The 27,130-nt window shown below is 44.2% G+C and overlaps 2 protein-coding genes across 2 annotated transcripts in view; one reads left to right on the top strand and one right to left on the bottom strand.

The window, feature by feature from the left end:
- tdrd12 (tudor domain containing 12) overlaps window positions 1-2,800 on the bottom strand; it is a gene marked incomplete at both ends in the record, with an annotated part of 55,858 nt that extends 53,058 nt beyond the window's left edge. Inside the window, 3 exons of the mRNA XM_080505520.1 lie at window positions 1,366-1,515; window positions 1,992-2,043; window positions 2,787-2,800. Of these exons, the coding sequence (XP_080361646.1) occupies window positions 1,366-1,515; window positions 1,992-2,043; window positions 2,787-2,800 (216 nt within the window). The remainder of the gene's footprint in view (window positions 1-1,365; window positions 1,516-1,991; window positions 2,044-2,786) is intronic.
- A 2,631-nt stretch (window positions 2,801-5,431) lies between these two features.
- On the top strand, window positions 5,432-23,939 carry LOC308136279 (fibulin-7-like). Its single transcript, XM_080504546.1, has 7 exons — window positions 5,432-5,542; window positions 11,686-11,824; window positions 11,917-12,087; window positions 12,162-12,452; window positions 15,753-15,890; window positions 20,186-20,321; window positions 23,144-23,939. Exons 1-7 carry the CDS (start codon window positions 5,456-5,458, stop codon window positions 23,502-23,504), a joined length of 1,323 nt encoding a protein of 440 aa, XP_080360672.1. The 5' UTR covers window positions 5,432-5,455; the 3' UTR covers window positions 23,505-23,939.
- The last annotated feature ends 3,191 nt before the right edge of the window (window positions 23,940-27,130 follow it).

Raw genomic sequence — 27,130 nt, 5'->3', positions numbered from 1 at the left:
AAAACGTGGCTCTCAGTTCACTAGAGTTCAGTCTGCAGGTCATGTGACCTGTCAGGGACCATCAGCAGATGAAAGAGAGAGGATGTGGCGTAGACAGAGTTCGAGTTACGGGGGAGCAAAGGGGAGCTGGGCTCCCCTGAAAGCCCAATTTGAAAAATGTAGGGGGAGCTCTAAAAACACTGGTAATTTTCGCATATATATTTATATTTTCTATGGGTTAAGCTTCATCAGGTTCCTGAAATAAATAATAGTAATCAAATTATGTCAATGTTGTGAGTTTATTCGCTCATCAGGCCTACAGTAGGCTCGGCCTACTATTTCCGAAAATCTCTTCAATGCAACCGCGCATGTAAAAAATAATCTCACACATACCTATTCTACAAACTTGAGAGGTCTGATCGGAAAATAGGGCTCCCCCGAAAGCCACGTTGTAATTCGAACCCTGGGCGTAGAGCACAGTGCATTCTGGGTAGTTAACAAAGCCACCAAAGAAACAGACAGAGAAAGAAAAGGTTAGAGAACATCTCATGGGCAGACATGGAGTAGTGGAATTGAATTGGATATGTTGCAATTGTTTACTTTTTAATATTCACTAATTGCCACTGCTATAAATTAGCAGCTTCATTCTTTATTTTTTTTAATAGCTGTTGGAGCGATAGAATATTTCATGTCTCTAAATGACATTATATTGTAAGTTACACTAAATTAACAGCCTATTCTATTTTAATCTATTGCGAGTCAGTCCTCACAGCTAGTATTATACTACAGAGCTAAAACATGATCTGTTCAAAAAAAAAAGTCTGTCAAGTTTTGTAATTTTAGTTGTTATATATTGACAACCAGCTGCTTATGAGTAACATACATTAAATTGAAATGTTGCCATTCTAAAGCAAAGAAATCCAAATAAATCCAGAAGGCCAGCTATCATCAACATCAAGAAGGTACATTTCTTTGTTCAGGCTGCACACAAAGAAAAGCGTTTTGGCAAAATCAGTGACAGTTTTAAGTTGAGCAGGGCCAATAAATTCATGTAGAATCCTGCAAATTAAATCATCATGTACATGCATATCTTACATTTTCATGTATTTAATAGAGCTTTTTAAGTGTGATTTCTTTCTATAAACAACTTATTTCAAAGTCAGGAGTTGAAATGTTGGGAGATTTCAGCCATTTGTACCCACATTTTATTTTTTCAAATCATTTTGCGACTGTGAATTTAAAACTCGTATGACTGATTTAAGAACTACTGTGATTGTATGAGCAGCAAGAAACTCTGGATTTTTTTGGTGTAAAGAAATGTCACGGTATCTGAGGTCTCTACGTAAAACCAAACAGACCTGGTTGTGATAAGACATCCAATCCTACCTGTCCTTCCTTCAGGGACGAGGGCCTCATGGTGTCCAGGTCCAGGTCCCGGTCCCGGTCCCGGTAGAACAGGTTTACCTGAGCCAGCAGGTCCTGGTACTTGTCCAGGTCCTGGACGTCTCGGGCCCAGAAGCAGGCTGGACTGTCCACCTGCACAAGACTCACCTTTCACTTTTCTTTTAATACAACCACACAATGCAGGACATGTCCAAAACTCTGTCACTGAAAAGCCAAGTCCTGTCCTCACATTCATTTTTACTTTGAAACAATATTTCATTTTATGTAGTAAATAACGTCCAAATACATAAAGTGTTAACAATTTATTGTAAATTGTTTATTGTAGGCCTGGGAATGTGAAAGTTGATGTGGTTTTAACCTTTTTAAAGAAGAGGAAAAACTGTTTTATGAAAACATAAATGGCCTTTAATGAAAGTGTCAGAAAGAAATTAAAAAAGAAGATAATTAAGCCTTTATATTAAATACATATTTCAAAAAGAAGGCGAAATGCAGAAAATGCGTTATAATGAGGTGCATAATTAAAGGTAAAGGAATGACGTCTTTCAGCACAGCGAGTCTAACGACCACTTAACACCATGAACTAGTGGAGCTAGAGAGAGAAACGTTACCTTGAGAACCGAGATTTCGTGCATTTTCCCGGTGAAAACGACCCGCTGACGTCTGGAAGCGGGAGATTCACGGCGGGACGAACACCGCGCGGGACAGGACAGACAAAATGGCGCCGGCGACACTTCCGGTCTCACCGAGCTAACTGCTAACTGCTCACTGCTCACTGCTCACTGCCACAGACACGAGGAGAGACTCAACAACAACAACAACAACAACAACAACAACAACAATAACTCACTCTCAAGTCACTCCTGCATCACATCTATAGAGGAATGACCTGCTCTTTAATTAAAGTTTAATTCAAGTTGTCATAAATCACTAATTCTCAAGCTATTTTCACAGAGTTTGTTTATAATAAGAGTCAAAAAATGTAATCTCGTTACAGGTATATTGATCAAAACTGGGATTACTGAGCAGGATTACAATAAATCCGAGAAAAGCAATAAATCAGATGGACTGTAATCCATTACAGTATATACTGTATATCTATCTATCTATCTATCTATCTATCTATCTCTCTCTCTCTCTCTCTCTCTCTCTCTCTCTCTCTCTCTCTATATATATATATATATATATATATATATATATATATATATATATATATATATATATATATATATATATATATATATATATATATATATATATATATATGTAATCCGTTACAGTACTGGGATTCTGAGCAGGATTACAATAGAAATCAGATGAATAAACTAGAAGTACAGCGTCACATGATCCGTCCACTGGCATTGCATGCTTCCTGACTCTTTCAGGGAACAACACATTGTTGTTACCGAAGCGTTGCCATGGATACGCCAGCCAGCTGCTCTCATCATGGCTGCTCCCGGAGAAAGAAACACATTTTCTGGCTGGAAACTCCAACATCATTTTGTTTTGAAGTGGGAGAAGCTGTCAGCCTCTCTGAACAACGCTAATGACGCCTCCCAGCCGTGAAAGTGACGTCATGGTCCAGGGACTCCTGATGTATGTGTTGCTATGGTGACGTTGCTATTCCTTTGTCTCCACAACTGCTTCAAACTGGTTCTTCTCAGAGCTTGATGTTCTGTGGGACAAAGTGACCTCTGACCTCTTATCTGACCTTGACCATGTTCTAGCAAGTGGAGCGCTGAGGAGACGTCGCCTACCAACTGGAAAGTCCCTGAACAGGATTTATAGTTGTGTTTTTCCAACTTGTGCAGTGGGAGAAACTCCAGCTGTGTAGAAACACAACTGAATACAATATGTTCAGTTGTCACACAGAAAACAAATGTTTAACTTCTACATTCCTTCACAGGCCGGCATCGCTGATATCGATCCCATACTCATACTTTATAATATTCAACGTTAATGCATCATCAAACTGATAAATCTGGATAAACTTCATGACCTTTACATTTTTTAAGATACTTCCTTTGCTTTATCGATTAGCTAAAACTTAGGGCAGAATTTGAGTTTATTGGTAAACAAAAAATACATGATCAAAAAATCAATGTTCTCCCACACATTGGAATGTCTGGATTTTTCTATTCAATGAAGAAAGTGCAGAAAAAAAGCAGGTCTTTCACAATCATTTCTTCCACCCTTCTTGTCATCACCTCTGCTCTTGTAGAATCAGCTCAGGAAAACAATGAAATACACATTACAATAAGTATTTAGAAAATTGAATTGTAGTTTACATATAGTAATCCTACAGAATACGGTTTACAGTTAGAAATACAGGGTAATATAGTCAATCAAATCCAAGTCATATTATACTCAGTGCATACTCTAGTAAATTAATTTATTTGAGATCAGATGAGATTAAACCTTATTAATTCAGTATTCACATCAGTTCAACATTGCACAAATACTTTGACAGTTTTGGTAGTTACACACAAGAGAATACTTTAAACTTTGTATATATAGATAATTAGATAAATATATATGTATACAGTATATACACATATAAATACGGGGAGATAGTAGAATGATATTTACAATATTTACAGTATTCAAAATATAGTATAAATGTATAAATAACACATTTCAATTGGTGAAATGTATCATATCAAGGTATACTTTATACTTTTTGAGTTAGCTAAACTAACAAATGGCCAGTTGCACTTTGAAAATAACTATTGCTGAAAATTACTTATGTGTCAGTTCCTCATTATCATTTAGCTGGTTATTGTAACCAGACTGAAAATGACATGTTTTAGTTCTTCATTATCATTTACCAGGTTATTGTAACCAGACTGAAGGTGTCCTGCCTCTGGTCGGAGGTCTGGATCCATCAGGGCCACAGGAGGGATTTTTCTCCTCTTTCTTTTTCTTGAACTCCTTTTCATTGGGAGGAATCTTCATAAACTGGTTGTTTCCACTGTGTCGTACAAACTTTTTGCAAACGACAAAACTTGCTGTTTCATTTTCAGTTTTAAAATAGAGCCTCACTGCTGCTCTTCCTCTCTGGTTCTGCTGCTCTTCCTCTCTGGTTCTGCTGCTCTTCCTCTCTGGTTCTGCTGTTCTTCCTCTCTGGTTCTGCTGCTCTTCCTCTCTGGTTCTGCTGCTCTTCCTCTCTGGTTCTGCTGCTCTTCCTCTCTGTCTGGTGCTGCTGGAGCCTGATCACTGAAGGTGTACAGTGAAAACAGGAGGAGGAGGAGGAACAGGAGGAGGAGGAGGACAGTCTTCACACATTTGCAGACTTAAAAGTCTCCTCTTCTTCCTCCTCCTCCTCTTCCTCCTCCCTCCTCCTCCTCCTCCTCCTCCCTCCTCCCTCCTCCTCTCCCTCCTCCTCCTCCTCCCTCCTCCTCCTCCTCCTCCTCCTCCTCCTCCTCCTCCCTCTCCTCCCCCTCCTCTCTCCTCTTCCTCCTCCTCCCTCCTCCTCCTCCTCCTCCCCCTCCTCCTACTCCTCCACCTCCTCCTCTTCCTCCTACTCCTCCTCTTCCTCCTCCTCCTCCTCTTCCTCCTCCTCCTCCACCTCCTCCTCCTCCTCCTCCTCCTCCTCTTCCTCCTCCTCCTCCACCTCCTCCTCCTCCTCCTCCTCCTCTTCCTCTTCCCCCTACTCCTCCTCTTCCTCCTCCTCCACCTCCTCCTCCTCCTCTTCCTCCTCCCCCTCCTCCTGCTCCTCCTCCCTCCACCTCCTCCTCCTCCTCCTCCTCCTCCTCCTCCTCTTCCTCTTCCCCCTCCTCCTACTCCTCCTCCTCCTCTTCCTCCTCCCCCTCCTCCTGCTCCTGCTCCTCCTCCTCCCCCTCCTCCCTCCCCCTCCTCCCCCTCCCCCTCCCCCTGCTCCTCCTCCTCCCCCTCCTCCTGCTCCTCCTCCTCCCCCTCCTCCCTCCTCCTCCTCCCCCTCCCCCTGCTCCTCCTCCTCCTCCTCCTCCTCGGGGGTTGTGGGGTATAGAGCAGCAGAAGGAAGAGAGGAGGAGTTGTGGACCTGAGTTGGTTGCAGGTTTCCAGAGATCACCAGAAGGTTTATTTATTGAGGATTATGATGGAACTTTTGTCCAGGATGAAGATTGTTGTGGTTTTTTCATTGCTGGTGACTCTTCAGCAGTCCTGGTTCTGCTCTACTCAGGTGAGTCCTGGTTCTGCTCTCCTCAGGTGAGTCCTGGTTCTGCTCTCCTCAGGTGAGTCCTGGTTCTGCTCTCCTCAGGTGAGTCCTGGTTCTGCTCTCCTCAGGTGAGTCCTGGTTCTGCCTGCCAGCTCATTTACTGTCTTCAGGCTTCAATAAAAACAATTTGAGGAAAAAAAGAAAAGAGGTTTAAAGCTGCAGACTGAAGCTGACGCCATATTTCAATTCAACACTTAGCAGAGCATAATATAAACTTTTAAATTACCGTGCACATGTGAGAAAATGTACATATACTATACATGTAAGGATATGAGTATTTATTAATTCTGTATAAATTTATATAGGATTAAAAAATTTTGTGAATTATAATGCCTGACATACAAAAATATTATCAACACAGCAATTTAAACATAAAATGTTTTTTTTTATTGAAGAAAATCTAACAATTCAGAACTAATTCCAAAAAACTTACAATCAAGTCTAGTTGGTAAATAGATAAATCCCCCCAAATATATCAATATATATTTTAATCTGTTCACAAATCAAGTGGCTCAACTTCAATATGATGACAGGTTACATAAATATCTCCAGTGTTGTAGTCAAGTATTTGTTTTTAACTGAAAATGTGGTTAAATTGACAGTCTTGTTTTGAAATTCAGTGTTGTTTTCAGCTTTATCTGGGATACATTTCAGAAACAATAATAAAGCAGTTAGACACAATAATATGTAAATATATATATCCTCAAATTAAAACCCACAAGAATAAGAGTTTGTATTGTTACATATACCTTATGGTTTTAAAAGTGAACTGATGGATGGGTGGATGGAGATTTGAATGGTCTGGAGACGTCAAAATTAGATTTGCACAAGTCAATAAAAAGCCATAATAATTGTCTTTCTAGTATCTGAAGAAAACAGGGGAATTGTGTTTGTCTTTACTAAAATAAGAGGAAAAACTGAGAACAACTATAAAACTAAACCCCAAACAATCACGTGCATCATGAAAGGGTTATCTTACACGGGCAGGTCACAATTTTAAAGAGATATTTAGCTGAAAATCTGACAGAACATTGTATAGTAGGAGTGAAATTACTCATAAAACTACAAGTACCCCAAAAAATACTTGCAGCAATACGAGTACTACTTTGAGAGCAACAGTGGGTCTAATTTTCCACCATGTCTAAGTATTCAGAATCAATTCCTGGATTTGCTTTTTCTGTTTGCATGTGTACTTCAGTACTTCACCACAAGTATCTTTACATTTCTGCACAGACACAGTTCAAGTTCAGCCGAGGCTCCTCTCGGGGTCCCGGAGCTGGAACAATGTCTTGTGTTTCACCTCTGAGTGGCAGCTCAGCTCAGCTCAGCTCAGCTCAGCTCAGCTCAGCTCAGCCCTGCTGCAGCTTTCACATAGGAACCTCACCGCTCTGACAACATGGCCTCTATGTACAGACCTCTCACTGCAGACACACTGCAGACTGGGTGAGGTGGTGGTCTGGTGTCGTCCACTGCATAAACACATGCAGCCTCTTTCTTAGTCTTTCCACTGCTTGTAACCTGTGTGTCCATTAGGACACTGCTCAACTCAGAGGGAATTGTTTTTGACATGTGCTCATTGTTTTCATGCTCTGGATTGATTGTGGTTTGAGGTTGATGGTCACTGGGTCCATGTTTCCTGCTGGTGCCGGTCCAAACAGAGGATACATGAGATCACAGCAGGATCACATCCACACTATAAGAAGTCATGAAACACACATGGCCACTGGCCTCAGCACTGAGAAACATTTCCAGCTTGTGAATAAAGCAGAGGAAAGCCGTCCATTCTCTTAATATCAGTACCTAAATATGAACCAAAGAGAAGAGGTCACGAAGGTCCTTTTTCATCTCAGCTGTCCAATGAGCTCAGTGATTCACACATTTCCAATGAGGTTCCACATGATTCATCCACACCTGAAGGAGGAGAAGTGACTGTAACCTGGTTGAAATATTTCCTTTATTAGAAGAATCACAACAAACGGTACCAACATACTTCAGATTTGTTCTTGTGCTAATATTTGATTATGAAAGACATTTGAGAAAATGTGTCAAATGTCTTTAACTCACCAGATAAATATGATCTTCTTCCTGAGGTATGAATGTAAAAGCAATAGGCAGATTTCCCAGTTCTATGTTTAGTTTAGTATAGTTTGGTTTGGATAAAGCTCCAACTCAAGGACCAAGGCTTCTTCTTCTTCAGCTGAGTCGTTTACTGAGAGATTGTTTTTTCATTTTTTCATTGTTTTCCACACAACGGAACTCGAAACAAAACAATCCACGTCTTCAAAAACTAGACACAACAAAATAAACACAACGGCTCTTGTGTGAGAAATGAAAAGCGCCAAATAGAGGAGATGGTGGGTCTCACTGGCAGTCTGGAGGTGAATGACACTGAAGTACACAATAGTCTCTTCAGTAGACTGGAGGAGAGGTCCAGTCTGCTCGGGACCAACAGTGACCACTACATTCCATAGAACTGGTCCACAGTGTCACCTACAATGTTGGTCAGATCTTCTATCAGTTCAAAGAGGACTTTACAACCACAGAGACACAATCCTTGTCACTGACTCACTACAAACAAATAGTATTTCTTTCTGAACTGCAAACATTAGAATCCTATCCAGTGTTTGCCAGCTGCTGTTTTCACATCTTCACTTGGAAGAGCCAGGATGAAGGACATGAGGTCTGTGTCCATATTAATAGGAACATGTTGCTCCATTTCACTTATGATTTCAATCCAATATCCATGAAGTTTATGGCAAGACTGGAAAAAATGTCTTCAGCTTCCCACATGAGTTGTCTGCTTGAAGCCCAGAGGGCAAAGAGAGCGGTTGAGGTGCCTGCAGTGAGGGGATTGATGAAATCTGTGTGATTTTAAGTTCTGTTGCTCTTGTGCAAATTGAAATCTTTTTTTCTAAAGACCAAATATTATCCCCAAGTTTCTTCATCTATGGTCACATGCAGCTCCTTCTCCCACACACCCTGCCTAAACCATTGTTAAAAAACCCTTAAAATAAACCGGATTATCTCCCTCAAGACGGAGCTCCAGTTGTGGTCTTGATGGTGAACCACTTGCACCCGTGGAGCACCAGCTGCTACGCATTACAGGATTGAACTGTTACAGGATTTGTACAACATCTGTGATTTGCTCAAAATTATCATTTCTAAAAAGTCACTTAGTCTGCTCTCTGACAATTTTGTCATCGAGCCTCACCTTCATGATTCTACAGTCAGATGACACACTGGAAGAACACAATGAATCTAAAATCACAAAAAAAAAAAACATAAATTTTTGGGGATTTCCTTCAAATCTGGAGACAAGAGCACGTTTATTGAAATATTTTCACAACCGACAAGCCATTCAATTAGTTCATTACACAAAACAGAATGCTGCAACAAAACAATTTCCCTTCGGGGATTAATAAAGTTATCTATCTATCTATCTATCAATGAACAAATGTATATATATTTACAGCAAATTCTATACAATATATAGTCGATTGTATAAAGTCACCGTTTTGACTATACCTTTGATTTGACCTCATATTTCACTATTTGAAGCTGCTAAAACAGTGTTTGATATAATTTTAATCAGCACAACCTCCCCTATTTGATTCTACATGTATTTATTTGGTTTGGAGATACTACATGAACATGCTGGACCTAAAGTTGCAAAACAAAGCAAAATATGATCAGATAAAAGATAGATTTTTATATTGACAAACACAAATATGAAATAAAAGATTAATTAAGGCATATCTAATCGGATTCTGATAAAAAAAAAAAAAAGTTACAAGTTAGCTGTGTAAATGAGTTTTCAGGAGACCGGGGTGTTGCGACCTGGAAATGTTATAGAAAGTGTTTCTGGTTACTTTGTATAAAGACACATTGGTTTCAGTTGTAAATGTTGTATTTTTCGTCAAGGACCTAAGTTGAAGCGTTGCGACAGCGCGACACTGGTTTTGATTTACAGAAGTCGAATAGGTTGTGTGTGGAACAACTGGTGTTGTCGGCTGCAGTGGAGAGAGCAAATCAAAACAATATCCAGCTCCGGGGCAAATATAGTTGCCAAAAGAAGAAACAGCAGTGGTGCCTTCTTGGGGGGGCAACAGGCCCATGAAGTACTGAGCAGCCGGGGCACAGGCGGTACCAGCCGGCTGCTGGGTGGCACACCTACATTATTATTAAAGCTGCACAAAATTATCCTTTGTGCAGCTTTAGTTTTTAAGGTACAACAGTTTATTTTACAGTGATGACATCACTCAGCCTCCACATTGTCCGAACTGAACAGAAATGTCTCAGTCGTTAGTGCTGGTCACTGCTGCCGTACCAACCAGAAATCCCAACAATGGACAGAATATACTAAACATCATTCTGTGATTCTTTTTCTCAGGCCTGCAGAGAAGCCTTGAAGGCCCTGATGGTTCGCCACTGCCGTGAACTTAGATTGACCTTTCAAAAGGGGGGGGGGGGGGGGGGGGGGGGGGGGGGGCAGCTGACCCCCCCCCCCCCCCACAACAGTTCCAACCACACCCAGTGGAGAAACTGCACACACACACGCACGCACACACATTTTCACTCCTCACCAATGAGATTTGCTGCTGATGTTTCTTGTTTTCTGCTATTGTTCTTTCAATTATCACAATCATGTTATTTTGTTACTAGTTTATATTCCTGGTTGAAAATCATGTGACTGTCTAGATAGAGCTGCTCAGGCTGGTTTAATCTAGAAAATCATGTTACTGTCTAGATAGAGCTACTCAGGCTGGTTTAATCTAGAAAATCATGTTACTGTCTAGATAGAGCTGCTCAGGCTGGTTTAATCTAGAAAATCATGTTACTGTCTAGATAGAGCTGCTCGGGCTGGTTTAATCTAGAAAATCATGTTACTGTCTAGATAGAGCTGCTCAGGCTGGTTTAATCTAGAAAATCATGTTACTGTCTAGATAGAGCTACTCAGACTGGTTTAATCTAGAAAATCGTGTTACTGTCTTGATAGAGCTGCTCAGGCTAGTTTAATCTAGAAAATCATGTTACTGTCTAGATAGAGCTGCTCAAACTGGTTTAATCTAGAAAATCATGTTACTGTCTAGATAGAGCTACTCAGGCTGGTTTAATCTAGAAAATCATGTTACTGTCTAGATAGAGCTACTCAGGCTGGTTTAATCTAGAAAATCATGTTACTGTCTAGATAGAGCTGCTCAGGCTGGTTTAATCTAGAAAATCATGTTACTGTCTAGATAGAGCTGCTCAGGCTGGTTTAATCTAGAAAATCATTTTACTGTCTAGATAGAGCTCCTCAGGCTGGTTTAATCTAGAAAATCATGTTATTGTCTAGATAGAGCTCCTCAGGCTGGTTTAATCTAGAAAATCATGTTACTGTCTTGATAGAGCTGCTCAGGCTGGTTTAATCTAGAAAATCATGTTACTGTCTAGATAGAGCTGCTCGGGCTGGTTTAATCTAGAAAATCATGTTACTGTCTGCCCAAACTGCCAAAAAGGACAAAACAAGGGAAAAACAGACAAAATGTAAAAAAGGTGACGACAGACCTGTGGCACTAACATCTCATATCATGAAGTCTCACAAATAAAAACAACAACAGACTGGACGAGGGGGCTTGACCCACTTAGAATAGTGGGGGAGATGGGCACACTGAACACACTTAAAGCTATGATGGACAATAACAGGATAAAACAACCTGAAACAACAAGAGACCAATAACCAGGAAGTACAGTCCTCACAGTACTTATGTGCAATCTGTTTTATTCACAGACAGTGATAGATAGTCTTAAAGAATTAATAACATACTTTGTATGCAGTCCTCTCTGATGACACCAGGGGGGGCTCAAGCCCTGACTGCACCTAATGACCACTGGAGTTGGGCATTTAAAACAAATACTCATTATAGAGTGTCATATGCACACATGTAAAGTTTCACCAAGTGACCATTATATAGACAGATAATTCACTAAATCTCACTGGAGCTTAACAAGACCAGGTCCTCTGGCCAACCCACTGGCGTTTGTTAAACTACTTTTAGAAAGAACTCGGGTCTTTTCACACCAATCCAGGTCCATCCAGCCCTGACCTGTCCTGTTCGTCCCCACAGGAGTGTCCCACCACTCAAGATGTGCTGAAGTCACTGCAGCAGATGGAGAAGATGTTGGCGCTCCACCAGTCTTCGTACCAACAGGGTCTTCGGTCCTTCAGAAAGAAGATCAGCACCCTCGTTAAAGCCAGGAGAAGTGGTGAGTTCCAGCCAGGACCCCTTCCAGGACCCCTGCTGGTTGACTTGTCGTGGTCTCAGAAAGCAGATTGACTTGTGTGTGTCGGCCCACAGCAACCTGCCCCAAACCAGACCTGCCCAGTCACGGTACCAGACTGGGCAGAGTGTTTGACGTGGGACACGAGGTCCACTTCCTCTGTAAGCCCGGCTACGAGCTGATGGGCCCACGGACCCGGGTGTGTCTGGAGTCCCTGAGGTGGAGTGGCCAGCAGCCCATGTGCAGACGTCAGTCCAATGTCCAGGACACGTTCAAGGCCCTGATAGGAGAACAGCATCTTTATTGCTTTGCTTTTTTTCAGGACTTAACTCTCTGGCCTCCTTCTCTCCTGCTGTTTCTTCCTTATCAACGCCCCCCACCTCCTCCTCCTCCTCCTCCTCCTCCTCCTCCTCCTCCCGTGCTGTGCTGTCAGCATCTTCATCTAACTCCTCCACAGCATCACCGCCTCTTCCTCAGTTGGCTTTATCCACCACCTCCTCCTCACCGACCTCCTCCATCCGACCTTCACACTGCACTCACTTTCTGGGCTCCACTCGCTGCACTTGCGATGTGGGTTTCACCATATCAGGCCGGGACAACAACATCTGCACAGGTAATCTACGTTTATGAACAATAGGAGAGTTTGGTTTCATTATTGTTATGATGAACATCCATCTATTACGTTAGCTGTCAGCTTGGTGAAGGATCATATCATCAATATGGAATAAAAAGACGCCCCAAAATCCCGAGTGAGGAATAGCAATCACTTCTTTCTTTCTCTCTCTCTACCTTCAATGGAGCACAAGCTCTTTTGTCAAATGTCCAATGCAGCTCAACTGTAGCTTGTCTCACTGTGGAAGAGTATCAACTTCATTTGAGTTCCTCTGCAATCAATGAATGACTGAGAATATCATGAAGTTACTAAAGCCCCGTTTCCACCACACAAACAGTGCAGGGAAGGACGGGTATATGCTCAAACTCTGGAGCAGCCAGTCCGGCGGACCGCCGCTGGATGTGACGGCCTTAAGCTCCGCATTTGGGATGAAAGCGCAGCCGCGATGCAGCCGCGATGCAGCCGCGATGCAGCGGCACTGATCACCGCTGCATCGCGGCTGCATCGCGGCTGCATCGCGGCTGCATCGCGGCTGCATCGTGGCTGCATCGCGGCTGCATCGCGGCTGCGCTACTGGTCTCACCAGGACACGGGGCTGCTCGGAGCGCCGGGTCTGACATTTGCATGAAAATGACTGAAACTGTTGGCACGGTCGTCATCATTGGGATAGTAATTGTCATTTAATTTGATTTTGGTGTCAGGAAGGACAGTACATTTTTTACCCCGGCTGAGCTTATTTAATACTTTCCAGCATTGCTTTTGATCACCACAAGGAGCCTTAATAAGATCAATAAAATAGTTCTGCTTCCTTGCTCGTATGACATTAGTTACTTTATTTTTTATATACGTTTCTTTTTTTCCATCAGTTGGACTTTTGATAATTATTAGAGGTTTCATTTGCGAGGCCAAGAAATAATAACTAATAAATGAGTTTAAGGCGTCCTGACTTTGAAACCTGTAAAGTTTTTAACTTGTTTTTCCAGGTTTTCAAAAGTTAATGTTGGAATTTGGATGGGTCGCATTTCAAATAAATACAGAAGTCTGGGTACCATCTGAAGGCCAGCTGAGTTATATATTTTGTGGAATATTTTCATTGCCATTCATTGCTTGGGTTTTAACCACATTTACTTTGTATCCCCAAAAATGCCCCTATTCTGAGATCAGACTCATTAGATGTGTTATTGCTGGTGCAGGTTCTGACAAGTACAGCAATACATCATCCGCATGCAATGATAGCTTATGTTCCTCTTTATCTACTATAATCCCTTTGATGTGATTATTGTGTGATAAGCTGGGCTGATGGCTCCAAGAGTAAGAAGAGTAAAATCCTCCATCAGTCAGGCTCCTGCAGACACTAGTTGCTATAGAAATTCTATAATTCTATAAATGCTATAGAGTCTTTTGTTAAAAAATAATTTGGGAATAATAATATGGGAAAGGTCGTCTGTTGTACACCGCTTCATGTTTCTTGTATGCCGTATTTGTATTTTGGGAGTTTTTCCACCATTGAGGTCAGAAATTGGTCGGGTCATTTATCTCAAGTTTGCATGTCCACTTGAGTGAGTTGTTCCGGTTAGTCTTCTTTACAAAATTGGCTATTTTATTAGCTACAGGTGATAAATACAGATGTGGACAGGTCAAGAAGCTCTCCATTGCAATTTAAGTTCCTCAACAGCCAACAGTGCAGTCCTCCCAGGACACACTTCTTCTACCACTCATGTATCCACCCATCTTTCCGTCTTCTGTGCCATGCTACCCTCAACACACCACCAGTCAGTCACAGAGAGACAGACAACCACACACACACTCACACACAGGGCACATTGAAGGTCACCACAACCGTCCACACAGAAACGCCCAGTCAGTATCAGAAACCCATGGCCTTGTCACTGTGAGGCAACAATGCTAACCACTTTTCTATAGCATCCCAGTACCATCCTGACCTACCAAATGCAAGTCGATGAATAATTTATGTAACCCCAGCCCCAGGTAGCTAGGTAATATAGAGGGGCAATAGTAAAAATGGCTTCACTCAACTTACAATGATAAATGATTATTTATTACAAAATGAAGAGTCGATAAATAGAAAGAAAGAAATCAAACAAAACAAAACCATATAGAGTTCTCACAAAAGGCAACTAAAGTGGACCAAAACTAAATGGTTGCTTCACTGGTGTTCCAGCAGAAATAAAAAGCACAAAGTCAGTTCGTTACTCACAAGTCCAGTGTTGGGGGATGAAGGTGAAGAAGGAATGGGAATGGGGGGAAAAGGGCAGGTTGAGGGTAGAGGGCAGGTGCAGGATGGTAAACTCACAACAGACACTGCAGCACAGCAGCTCAGCTCGTCACTGTGCAGCCAGTCCCTGGGGGGGTCCAGACCCTCTGGGGGGTCCAGACTCTCTGGGGGGTCCAGACTCTCTGGTCCTCCTCCAGTGGATCACAGATTCCACTCTGGGGACGACTCGTTGTCAATCCTGGCAGTAGACCTGGATCACACCCAGTTCTCTGGTTCTCTGCTCCAGTGTTGAGAGCCCGGCGTCTAATGCACGTCTCCTTCAGCGTCTCCATCTACCTGCCAGGTGAGCTGAAGACCTCCCATCTCACTGTCTGATTGGCTGAGAGCTGCAGCTGAAAGTAGTTGACAGCCCACAACAACAATACTGCTCAGGTGTGAGTGTAGAGCTATGAACATAGATGGAAGAACAAAACATAGAGTGCAATTAAATGAGCAGAAAAAAACACTTGAGTGGACAAACTGAGTGGACAAATTTCAAAAAATACACATTTTACTCAGGGCTACATTTGTACCATTTGGGTAGGTTATTACACATGTAATAACAACTGCACTCTGCCTGTGCTCAAATCCTGTGCTTAATGTAAAACACTTCAGAAGCAGTAACATGTACTAAATAGGTAAATGACCATTTCATTTTGCTGGCGTCAGCCCCTGATCTCCCAGTTCTTCTCATGTCACAAACACTAAGATGTTTGAATTCCTCTACATGGTGGTTCGGTTCCTGGGAGGTTCCTCCACCGAAGAAGCTCCTCAAACATCCTGCTTTTGGTTTTACGATTTCAAAGTTGTGATCAATATCACATCTCTTTCAAACTGAGTATGAACCATTCCAGTGCATAATGGAGCGTAAAGAAACCTTTAACTGTCATCTATTACCTCTGGATTCACTGATACTCCCAAGAATTCGGATATCAGAAAACGTTCTCAGGGCCACCAGTGTCAAGGTGGTTTTCTCTTGGTGGATCAATGTTGCACGCTAACGGCTCTGTTTACGTTTGTTTCAGATATTGATGAATGCCATCTCTTTCCTCTCAGCCAGCCCGGCCGGCTCTGCTTCCACCAGTGTGTGAACACTGCAGGCAGCTTCCACTGCCTCTGCCCACATGGCTATGAAATGGACAGGGACGGGCGCAGCTGTTCAGGTCAGAGCGCCGGGGGGGGGGGGGGGGGGGGGTCAGTGAGCTGGACTCAAATGATGCCGTAGAATAAAGAAACTCCTTTATTTGTCCAAAAAATAGAAACCAAAAGTCCAGAAAAAGCAGCTCAGGAGAGAAGTTTCCAGGAGCAGCGATGTAGAAACACTGTAGGAATGAGAGCATGAAAACACAGGAAGCAATTATCAGAGTACACAAGAAAAGTCATATACTAAGAAGTGCAGCCAGTCACACTCAGGTACAGGAGAACGATATCCGGGTGGGAAACCAGACACGAGGAGCCTGAAACCCGAGACGGGGGAAACATTCACTCTACAGGTCTTGATGCTCAATTCCAATTTGCTGGTATCCCATTTATTTATTTGAAACGTGACTTGCTGTGTGAACGTGATCAGACCGGATGTTTTCAGGCCTCAGAGTGCAGAAGACGGCGTGACGTCACGCTGAGCGCCGTCTTCATGCACGTTTCCAGCTCAAACAACGTAAAAGCCACACATCTCAATAAAAACCAGTCCCTGTAGAAATCATGTTAAAAGTCTAAAACTATTATGTGTATAATAAAGAACACGCCAAAAAGACACCAATGCATGAAATAGACACATCTAACAGGTAAGAGAGTTTGGCTCTCCAACTGGGGGATACCGCCATATCTGGCAACGCTGGTCAGCTTGTGTAGATTAATGATCAAGTGGTTGTTAAATATGAGCGACATGATGAGGACGACATGATGGGGACGACATGATGAGGACGACATGATGAGGACGACATGATGGGGATGACATGATGGGGACGACATGATGGGGACGACATGATGAGGACCACATGATGAGGACCACATGATGAGGACCACATGATGAGGACGACATGATGAGGACCACATGATGAGGACGACATGATGGGGACGACATGATGAGGACGACATGATGAGGACGACATGATGAGGACGACATGATGAGGACGACATGATGAGGACGACATGATGGGGACGACATGATGGGGACGACATGATGAGGACGACATGATGAGGACGACATGATGAGGACCACATGATGGGGACGACATGATGAGGACCACATGATGAGGACCACATGATGAGGACCACATGATGAGGACGACATGATGAGGACCACATGATGAGGACGACATGATGGGGACGACATGATGAGGACGACATGATGAGGACGACATGATGGGGACGACATGATGGGGACGACATGATGAGGACGACATGATGAGGACGACATGATGAGGACCACATGATGGGGACGACATGATGAGGACGACATGATGAGGACGACATGATGAGGACGACATGATGGGGATGACATGATGGGGACGACATGATGGGGACGACATGATGAGGACCACATGATGAGGACCACATGATGAGGACCACATGATGAGGACGACATGATGAGGACCACATGATGAGGACGACATGATGGGGACGACATGATGAGGACGACATGATGAGGACGACATGATGAGGACGACATGATGGGGACGACATGATGAGGACGACATGATGAGGACGACATGATGGGGACGACATGATGGGGACGACATGATGAGGACGACATGATGAGGACGACATGATGAGGACCACATGATGGGGACGACATGATGAGGACGACATGATGGGGACGACATGATGAGGACGACATGATGGGGACGACATGATGGGGACGACATGATGAGGACCACATGATGGGGATGACATGATGGGGACGACATGATGAGGACGACATGATGAGGACGACATGATGAGGACGACATGATGGGGACGACATGATGAGGACGACATGATGAGGACGACATGATGAGGACGACATGATGGGGACGACATGATGAGGACGACATGATGAGGACGACATGATGGGGACGACATGATGGGGATGACATGATGAGGACGACATGATGAGGACCACATGATGAGGACCACATGATGGGGACGACATGATGAGGACGACATGATGGGGACGACATGATGAGGACGACATGATGAGGACGACATGATGAGGACGACATGATGGGGACGACATGATGAGGACCACATGATGGGGACGACATGATGGGGACGACATGATGAGGACGACATGATGAGGACGACATGATGAGGACGACATGATGGGGACGACATGATGAGGACGACATGATGAGGACGACATGATGGGGACGACATGATGGGGACGACATGATGGGGACGACATGATGAGGACCACATGATGAGGACCACATGATGAGGACGACATGATGAGGACGACATGATGAGGACGACATGATGAGGACGACATGATGGGGACGACATGATGGGGACGACATGATGGGGATGACATGATGAGGACGACATGATGAGGACGACATGATGAGGACCACATGATGGGGACGACATGATGAGGACGACATGATGGGGACGACATGATGAGGACGACATGATGAGGACGACATGATGAGGACGACATGATGGGGACGACATGATGGGGACGACATGATGAGGACGACATGATGAGGACGACATGATGAGGACGACATGATGGGGACGACATGATGGGGACGACATGATGAGGACCACATGATGAGGACCACATGATGAGGACCACATGATGAGGACGACATGATGAGGACCACATGATGAGGACGACATGATGGGGACGACATGATGAGGACGACATGATGAGGACGACATGATGAGGACGACATGATGGGGACGACATGATGAGGACGACATGATGAGGACGACATGATGGGGACGACATGATGGGGACGACATGATGAGGACGACATGATGAGGACGACATGATGAGGACCACATGATGGGGACGACATGATGAGGACGACATGATGGGGACGACATGATGAGGACGACATGATGAGGACGACATGATGAGGACGACATGATGGGGACGACATGATGAGGACCACATGATGGGGACGACATGATGAGGACGACATGATGAGGACCACATGATGGGGATGACATGATGGGGACGACATGATGGGGACGACATGATGGGGACGACATGATGAGGACGACATGATGAGGACGACATGATGAGGACCACATGATGAGGACCACATGATGGGGACGACATGATGAGGACGACATGATGGGGACGACATGATGAGGACGACATGATGAGGACGACATGATGAGGACGACATGATGGGGACGACATGATGAGGACCACATGATGGGGACGACATGATGGGGACGACATGATGAGGACGACATGATGAGGACGACATGATGAGGACGACATGATGGGGACGACATGATGGGGACGACATGATGAGGACGACATGATGAGGACGACATGATGAGGACGACATGATGAGGACGACATGATGAGGACGACATGATGGGGACGACATGATGGGGACGACATGATGGGGACGACATGATGAGGACGACATGATGGGGACCACATGATGAGGACGACATGATGGGGACGACATGATGGGGACGACATGATGGGGACGACATGATGAGGACGACATGATGAGGACCACATGATGAGGACCACATGATGAGGACCACATGATGAGGACGACATGATGAGGACGACATGATGAGGACGACATGATGGGGATGACATGATGAGGACAACATGATGAGGGAGACTGAGGGAAAAAGAAAAAGAACACAGCTTTTCACATTCTAGCGGCGCTGCTTCCTCCGGCGCTCCTCTGTGACGTCAGTCTCACGTCCACGACCAAGCAGTCGTGTGTCGCAAAACATCCACAGTGTTCCCACACCGGCTCTGGTGTGAACAACTCAGAACAAAGCAGCTCAGATATGAGGCACTTGTGAGCAAGAACATCTGAACTGGGTGTCGTTTCCCTGCAGTGTGCATGAGGCCAGAGTGACGCCTTATTTACGTACCCAGTTATTTACAAAACTGCAGTAATTCTCTGCATTGAGGCCTTGATTTCACAAATAAACGCAGCTACGATTCACCACAATTGACGATTTCTGAACATTTGGGCCATAATGGAGAATTAGAAAAACTCTGTTTATCCATTTTTATGTAAAGAGGGGAGGAGATATATGTCACAGTTCCTGACAGCTTTCCCCCCGAGCATTCTGATTGGCTATCGTGCTTCTTGTCACACTGCCCCCTATAGGCTGAGCATCTCCTCGCAGCTCTGAACCAGGTGTATTTGTGGGTCTGCAGAAATGAAGACTTTCTTGTAAATAGAGTGGGATTTGCACAAAACCAGCAGAACAAAGATGAACATGAACCCTGTGATCGTCACTGTCTCCACTGACCTTTGACCCTCAGACATCAATGAATGCCAGACCCGGGAGGACGACTGCACGCTGGACCAGGTTTGCATCAACACGTTTGGAGGCTTCCAGTGCGTGACGGTGGCGTGTCCTCCAGTGAAGAACGCCACGTACATCAGGACGTCACAGATGTAAGGACACAGATTGTGTAACAAAATGACCACAGTCTTCTAGATTTGTTCTCGTGACTCATGAGGGTGTTAATCATCCCAGTCTGGGAAGTGATGAAGAAAACAACTGATGACACAATGAGAGAAAAACAGCCATAAAGCTCTCACTTCAGACTGAGCAACACACCGTGACGGGGGAACGGAGGACAAACCATGAGCACCGCTTCCATGTTGCTTCTTCCAACCTCCACCCTCCATCCAGCCTGTCTGAGTCACACCAAGGCTCGGCGTCACACACTGAGCACATTGCTCCCACAATGGAAATTATATTCATGGTTGTCTCACAAAGATATTTATGAGTTTTAATTTATTCCTACAGGTCTTTCTCTGTCGTTCTACTAAGTTATAAAACAAGCAGGAGACTCTTGCATTACACATGTTCACCACAAACCATGCTATTATTCCACTTCAGAAGTGGAAAAATAGTGAAAAAAAGTAGATAAAGTTCTTCAGTATTATGCTTCAATGATTAATGTTCTATCCATCCATCCATTTTATTTTTTCAAATGATTCATGTTTTCAATTAACCCGTGTTGTTAAACAAACACTGGTTGCCAATGTCCAAATCTTGGCTGAAAATGGTTTTATTATCTTGCTGAATTAAATTTGATCGTCGATCAGCTGACCTTCAATGACCTTTGAGGTTCAAATTTTAGGGCTGATAAAACACATTTTCTCTGTAAATTCTGGTTGTCTAATGATCACAGACCCAATGATTCCAGATGCCACATTCACAACTTAGTTCATTAGACATAATATTTACTTGCTTGAATCCAAACATGTTAAGATAAGATAAGATAAGATAGGATAGGATAAGATAAGATAAGATAAGATAAGATAAGATAAGATAAGATAAGATAAGATAAGATAAGATAATATAAGATAGGATAGGATAGGATAAGATAGGATAAGATAAGATAAGATAAGATAAGATAAGATAAGATAAGATAGGATAAGATAGGATAGGATGAGATAGGATAGGATGAGATAGGATGAGATGAGATGGGATGGGATGGGATGGGATGGGATGGGATGGGATACGGTACGGTACGGTACGATACAATACGATAGGATAGGATAGGATAGGATAGGATAGGATTGGACAAGACAAGACAAGACAAGACAAGACAAGACAAGACAAGGCTGGATAGGATAGGATAGGATAGGACAGGACAAGACAAGACAAGACAAGACAAGACAAGACAAGACAGGACAGGACAGGACAGGACAGGACAGGACAGGACAGGACAGGACAGGACAGGACAGGACAAGACAAGACAAGACAAGACAAGACAAGACAAGACAAGACAAGACAAGACAAGACAAGACAAGACAAGACAAGACAAGACAAGACAAGACAGGATAATCCTTTATCTCACAAGTTATACTTATACTAAAACAATACGTATAAGAGTTAGTTTTCAGAATCATTTAAGTGTCTGGCTGCAGAACCTCCACTCTCAGGCTCCCTCTACTGTCAGACAGGAAGTGTCTGACAGTATTTATTGTTTACTTATTGTAATAAACAATAAATGAATAAATAAATCAATTTCAGACTTAAAATAATGCAAAGACCCAGTTTTAATTGAAAACACCCGCCCACTCCGAGTACAGACACCGATACCGATCATTTAGATGGTTGAACAGATAAGAGAGTGGTGGACTTGCTCATCCCTACCGTGTACTGATTTTTCTAAGACACCTTATGATATATACGGCTCAAGTATATTTATATTATAGATCAGCTTGAGGCCAGTCGGTGAAAAACGGAATACATGGTAAATGTAAACACACACCATATACAATATAAATTAAAATAAAAGAGAAAATCAAAAGCAGCCACTTTTATCAATCGTTATTAGATTACTATTACTCCTGCATTTGATATATGTTCATTTCTTTACTACAACTGATTAAGGTGGAGCTATTTTTAACAACTTTAGATACTAATACAAACTCCAGTAATGAATCATCATATGTTGGTACTTTAAGGAGGAAGTCTCACAGTGGAGGAGGAGGAAGTATCACAGTGGAGGAGGAAGCCTCACAGTGGAGGAGGAAGTCTCCCAGTGGAGGAGGAAGGCTCACAGTAGAGGAGGAGGAAGTCTCACAGTGGAGGAGGGAGGCTCACAGTGGAGGAGGAAGGCTCACAGTGGAGGAGGAAGGCTCACAGTGGAGGAGGAGGAAGTCTCACAGTGGAGGAGGAAGGCTCACAGTGGAGGAGGAGGAAGTCTCACAGTGGAGGAGGAAGGCTCACAGTGGAGGAGGAAGTCTCCCAGTGGAGGAGGAAGGCTCACAGTGGAGGAGGAGGAGGAAGCCTCACAGTGGAGAAGGGAGCCTCACAGTGGAGATGCCAGATGGAGAGCCAGATGCCTGTTGAATTATTTGGTTGCAGAAGAGGGGAGGGAGGACATAAAGCTCCGCCTGCTTAGACCACGACCACGTGTGATCATTGATGTCAAATAGGCTTTATTCTGCCTCATATCTCAGACTTTAATGATGTTTTTGTTTGGAATTATAATACGTTAACTGAAGCTTCGTTTGATATAATAGGAGACATACTTGGGAGGAATGACATATATCAAAAGACACACATATGAAATGTCCCTTTCACTGCGTCTCACTTCAGTAGCTTACTGGTCATTTGTCTTCATGTCCCTTTAACATTTCAAATAAATTGGTTTCAGTTTTGAAGCTGCTGTTGGTTTGTTTGAGGAGAAGTGATGCTGTACTGGTTTCCCAGAAGAGCTGGAACCTTGAAACTTCCCCCTGTGTGTTTCCAGGCGCTGTGAGAGGAACCCGTGCATGCTGGGCGACAATGGTTGCACTCAATCGCCAAACTCCATCTCCTTCCACTTCCTGGCTGTCGTGTCCAACATGTCCGCCCCTCGTGTCCTCTTCCGGGTTTCTGCAGCTCGCGTGCTCGGCGACACGCTGCGGTTCGGCATGGCGGGAGGCCGAGGCCGCGGCCACTTCAGCGTCCAGCGCTCCGGCCGGCAAACGGGCACGCTGCTCTTAGTGGCGCCGATCCAGGGTCCAGCCACCCTGGAGACGGAGGTGGAGATGAGCGAGCTGGAGCGCCACACCCTCCTGGGCCGCTACCTCACCAAGGTCACCCTGTTCGTTTCACCATACGAGTTTTAACAACAGAGAAAGTGAGTGGAGGATCAGTTGATGAGGGTTGACAAGCTGTGTGAAGCGTGTTTAACCTGAACAAACTGACCGGAACGACACGGTTTTCTTTCTCCTGCTGTTTGGGATCGTTACCACTAACGTCAGTGTCAAACAATCAAACTGAAGCGTGAAGCAGCAGTTAAATACCTTCATAAAACTGGATAATGCAACACAGCCAATCAGCTACAACAACTCACAGTGTGATTCTAATTAAAGTTAGCTTCACTTTGGTTGCCTTGAAAAACGTCAACATAATGTTTCCATTGACGATGCATGTTTTTGGCTAACATGGAAGTTAGCATTACTTCGTTTCCTTTGAAAAAATGTCAACAAAATGTTTATTTTGCTGTGTATTGTCGCAACAAATATGTTTATTGATATATAAAATTACATTATTCCAGCATTGTGAGCACTGCGATACAAGAAGCTAATGCCATGTTGTGAACTTACTTTTCTTCAAGTGGATCCTTTAAATAAATACTTCAAAAATATCCATCCATCCAATGTCGACCGCTTATCCGGGGCGGGTCACTGAAGCAGCAGTCTAAGCAGAGATACCCAGACTTCCTCACCCAGACTCTTCCTCCCCCAGACTCTTCCTCCAGCTCTTCTGGTGGCACCCCAAGGTGTTCCCAGGCCATAAAGAGACATAGTCCCTCCAGGGTGTCCCTCCTGATAGCTCCTCCCCCTATCTCTAAGGGGGACTGAGCTCCTCCCCCTATCTCTAAGGGTGACTGAGCTCCTCCCCCTATCTCTAAGGGTGACTGAGCTCCTCCTCCTATCTCTAAGGGTGACTGAGCTCCTCACCAAAAGTCAGATTCTGTGTCCGGGGATCGGTTCGTGCTGTCAACTGCCACCCAATCTACAATACACCCGAACCATACGGAAGCATCTGAGGGTGGTGGGCTCACAGGAGGAAGAGGAGGAGGGGTCTGCGTCGTCCTCACGGGCTGAGCCCGGCCGGGTCCCGCGGGCAAAGGTCTGGTCACCAGGTGCTTGCATACGAGCCCCAACCCCAGGCCTGGCTCCAGGGTAGGGCCCCGGCTGAACCTTACCGACCGACGCCACTTCTCTGTTTGGTTCTCTCTCCATAAGGGCTTGTTGAACTGCTTTCAGTCTGACTCATCACCTAGGACCTGTTTGCCTTGGGAGACCCTACTGGGGGGCATAAAGCCCCCGACAACATAGACCCTAGGATCATTCTGGTGCTCAAACTCCCCACCATGATAAGGAAGCAGTTCAAGGGGGAGCTTTAAAAACATTACAAACACAAAAGCCACTGACTGAGAAAGATGAAAAAGACTGTAAAAAGTATCACAAGATCATTGAACATTCCAGATGTTGTTTATAGCAGAGCAGGTACGACTCAAGAGAAGTTAGTTTCTTTGGCACCATTCAGACACTGCTTTACAAGGACAAAAGAAATACATTAGAACAAAGCAATTAAGAAAGACATGAAAAGGAGAAGTTTCACCAATCCTAAACTGGGAACTTTAAAACTGTTTCCATGTGAGTTCCTGCCTCCGTTCGCCCCAGGATGGACTGGTTGACACTCAAGGCTCTAATCTCCTTCCATTTGTCTTCATTCCCTCGGTGTCCGTATCGACCAGCTCCAGCCTTTTGTCCATGTCAGGTTTACGCTACAGACATTTATTAAATCTGCAAGAAAGAAGAAGACAACACGAATGAGCTTTGGTTACTCGCGAGGAGAATGGCCTAGGAGCGTGTTCAGATCACACCTCCTACCCACTCTGAGCTCCAGACCATTTCTCCTGCGTCTTTATTTCATTAGACAAAGGGGGAGGGTTCACAGGATACACATCATAGTAACAAAACATTCTGTGAGTTTTAACAGTTTATCAACTATGAGTACAATCTGTGAGACGGCAGCTGTGTGGAAGACGCGGCTCATCCTGCTTATCAGCCTCGGTCAGGTTGACCTGCTCAGAACATGTGATTAGTGAGAAAGAACCCAAGAAATAAGACTGAATTTAAGCATGAATATAATTAAGCACGAATATGGCAACTATATATAAAAACACTCTAACAGTCCACCGTGCAGTTTGACACGTACAGGAAGGTAAAGTGTAGAGACCCAACTCTGGTGGTTTGTTCCACTGCAGAGTTTGGAACCGATGTGCTCGGTCCCTCAGCAGAAGGGTGATGAAGAATTGGAATGGTTGTTACGGTACTTTTGGTACCATCCACAAATCTCGTCATAGCAAACACATGAAAGCCTGCAGTGCACCGTCCTGACACCTACTGCACAGTGGAAAGAGGCGCCAATCCACTTCCACTGCTTCCTCTCAAAGTGGAGGAATTGACTCGACTCTGAAGTGATTTAAATCAGCGGATCTTGTGGAGGCAGGCTGGTGACGTTCTTTACCAATAGTTGAAGATGACGTACACTGGGGTTTGAAAGTTGACTCAAAGCTATAAATTGTATTTTTCAGTTTGTTTTAAAGTCAGACGTGACAGAAACAGACTCACACTACTTTGAATCTGTCATTGATTGACATCATATTGGAGAACGAGCTCTTCAAGCTTCATTACAGATGGAGGACCATGAGGATCCAATGAGTCCCAGCAGGTCCCACTGCAGTTCTAATTAGTGGTCAGAGGGGATTGTGGTGAGGCCACGTCAACCAAATCTTCAAATGTTAAGGGTTTGTTGAATACTTTAGAGACAATCTGCAATATATTCATATTTATTATGTAATAGTGGAATGACTAATGAGCTGTATTAGTACAAGGACTGGGTGTGTCAGCACAGCTGCTCATGTTGTGTCACTGTGTGTTCAGTGGAGCGCAAAAATAAATGTATTTACTACGACATGGTGTCAGCAGGTTTCACGTCTCCGCCGGGTCGTAAATCATCCTGGAAAGCGTCTTTTATGGACGTTTTTCAGGCGTCCAGGCGACGAGCACACTGGAACGTGTGTTTCTGTCGACTGGGCAGAAGAATTTAGCACAACCCTGTCAGACAGCCTGAAGCCACCGAGGTCCAGACGGAGGACACACACACACACACACACACACACACACACACACACACACACACACACACACACACACACACACACACACGAGACGTGGCGATATGAACACAGATGTGCTGCAGTGTTGGTTCACAGCGCCGTACGAGTCCACAGGGTCCAGGAAGCTCCCAGGGACGTGATGTGAGGAGGTCAGAACCCAGCAGACACAACATGCTGGCTGCAGACACACCAAGGAGCAAATGGGACCTTTTTGGTTTTGAGGCAACATTTGTTCCTCAGAGTTGTGAAGTTAAAAGCAAAAGAATGGATGTAGACTAAAGAAGGACGGATGCATCTCCAGTCCTGCAGTAGTGTGCTGGTCCTGGGCTCAACTAGTCCGGATCATCAAACATGGTCCAAGAACATGAAGCAAAGTACTGTGTCAGTGACAGTGAGGGAGAAGTTTTTGAAAAGGAAGAATGTGAACCAGGATCTCAGCTCTTCATCCATCAGGTCCAGGTTTCACACTGAGGGAGTCACTATTAAAAAAAGTCCTTGCTTTCTGGATTTACTGGATTCCTGTTGATAAAACTTTGATGAGAAAGACTTTATATTGTT

The sequence above is a fragment of the Blennius ocellaris genome (assembly GCF_963422515.1).
Source record: "Blennius ocellaris genome assembly, chromosome: 11".
Lineage (NCBI taxonomy): Eukaryota > Metazoa > Chordata > Actinopteri > Blenniiformes > Blenniidae > Blennius > Blennius ocellaris.
This window is presented reverse-complemented; position numbering and strand designations above follow the sequence as displayed.

Bases quoted from the DNA above. Each gene is read 5' to 3' on its own strand.
- LOC308136279 (XM_080504546.1), top strand. From the start codon at position 5,456: ATGATGGAACTTTTGTCCAGGATGAAGATTGTTGTGGTTTTTTCATTG. The intron at 11,825-11,916 runs GTGAGTTCCAGC...GTCGGCCCACAG, and splicing joins CGTTAAAGCCAGGAGAAGTG to CAACCTGCCCCAAACCAGAC. The intron at 15,891-20,185 runs GTCAGAGCGCCG...TTTGACCCTCAG, and splicing joins GGACGGGCGCAGCTGTTCAG to ACATCAATGAATGCCAGACC.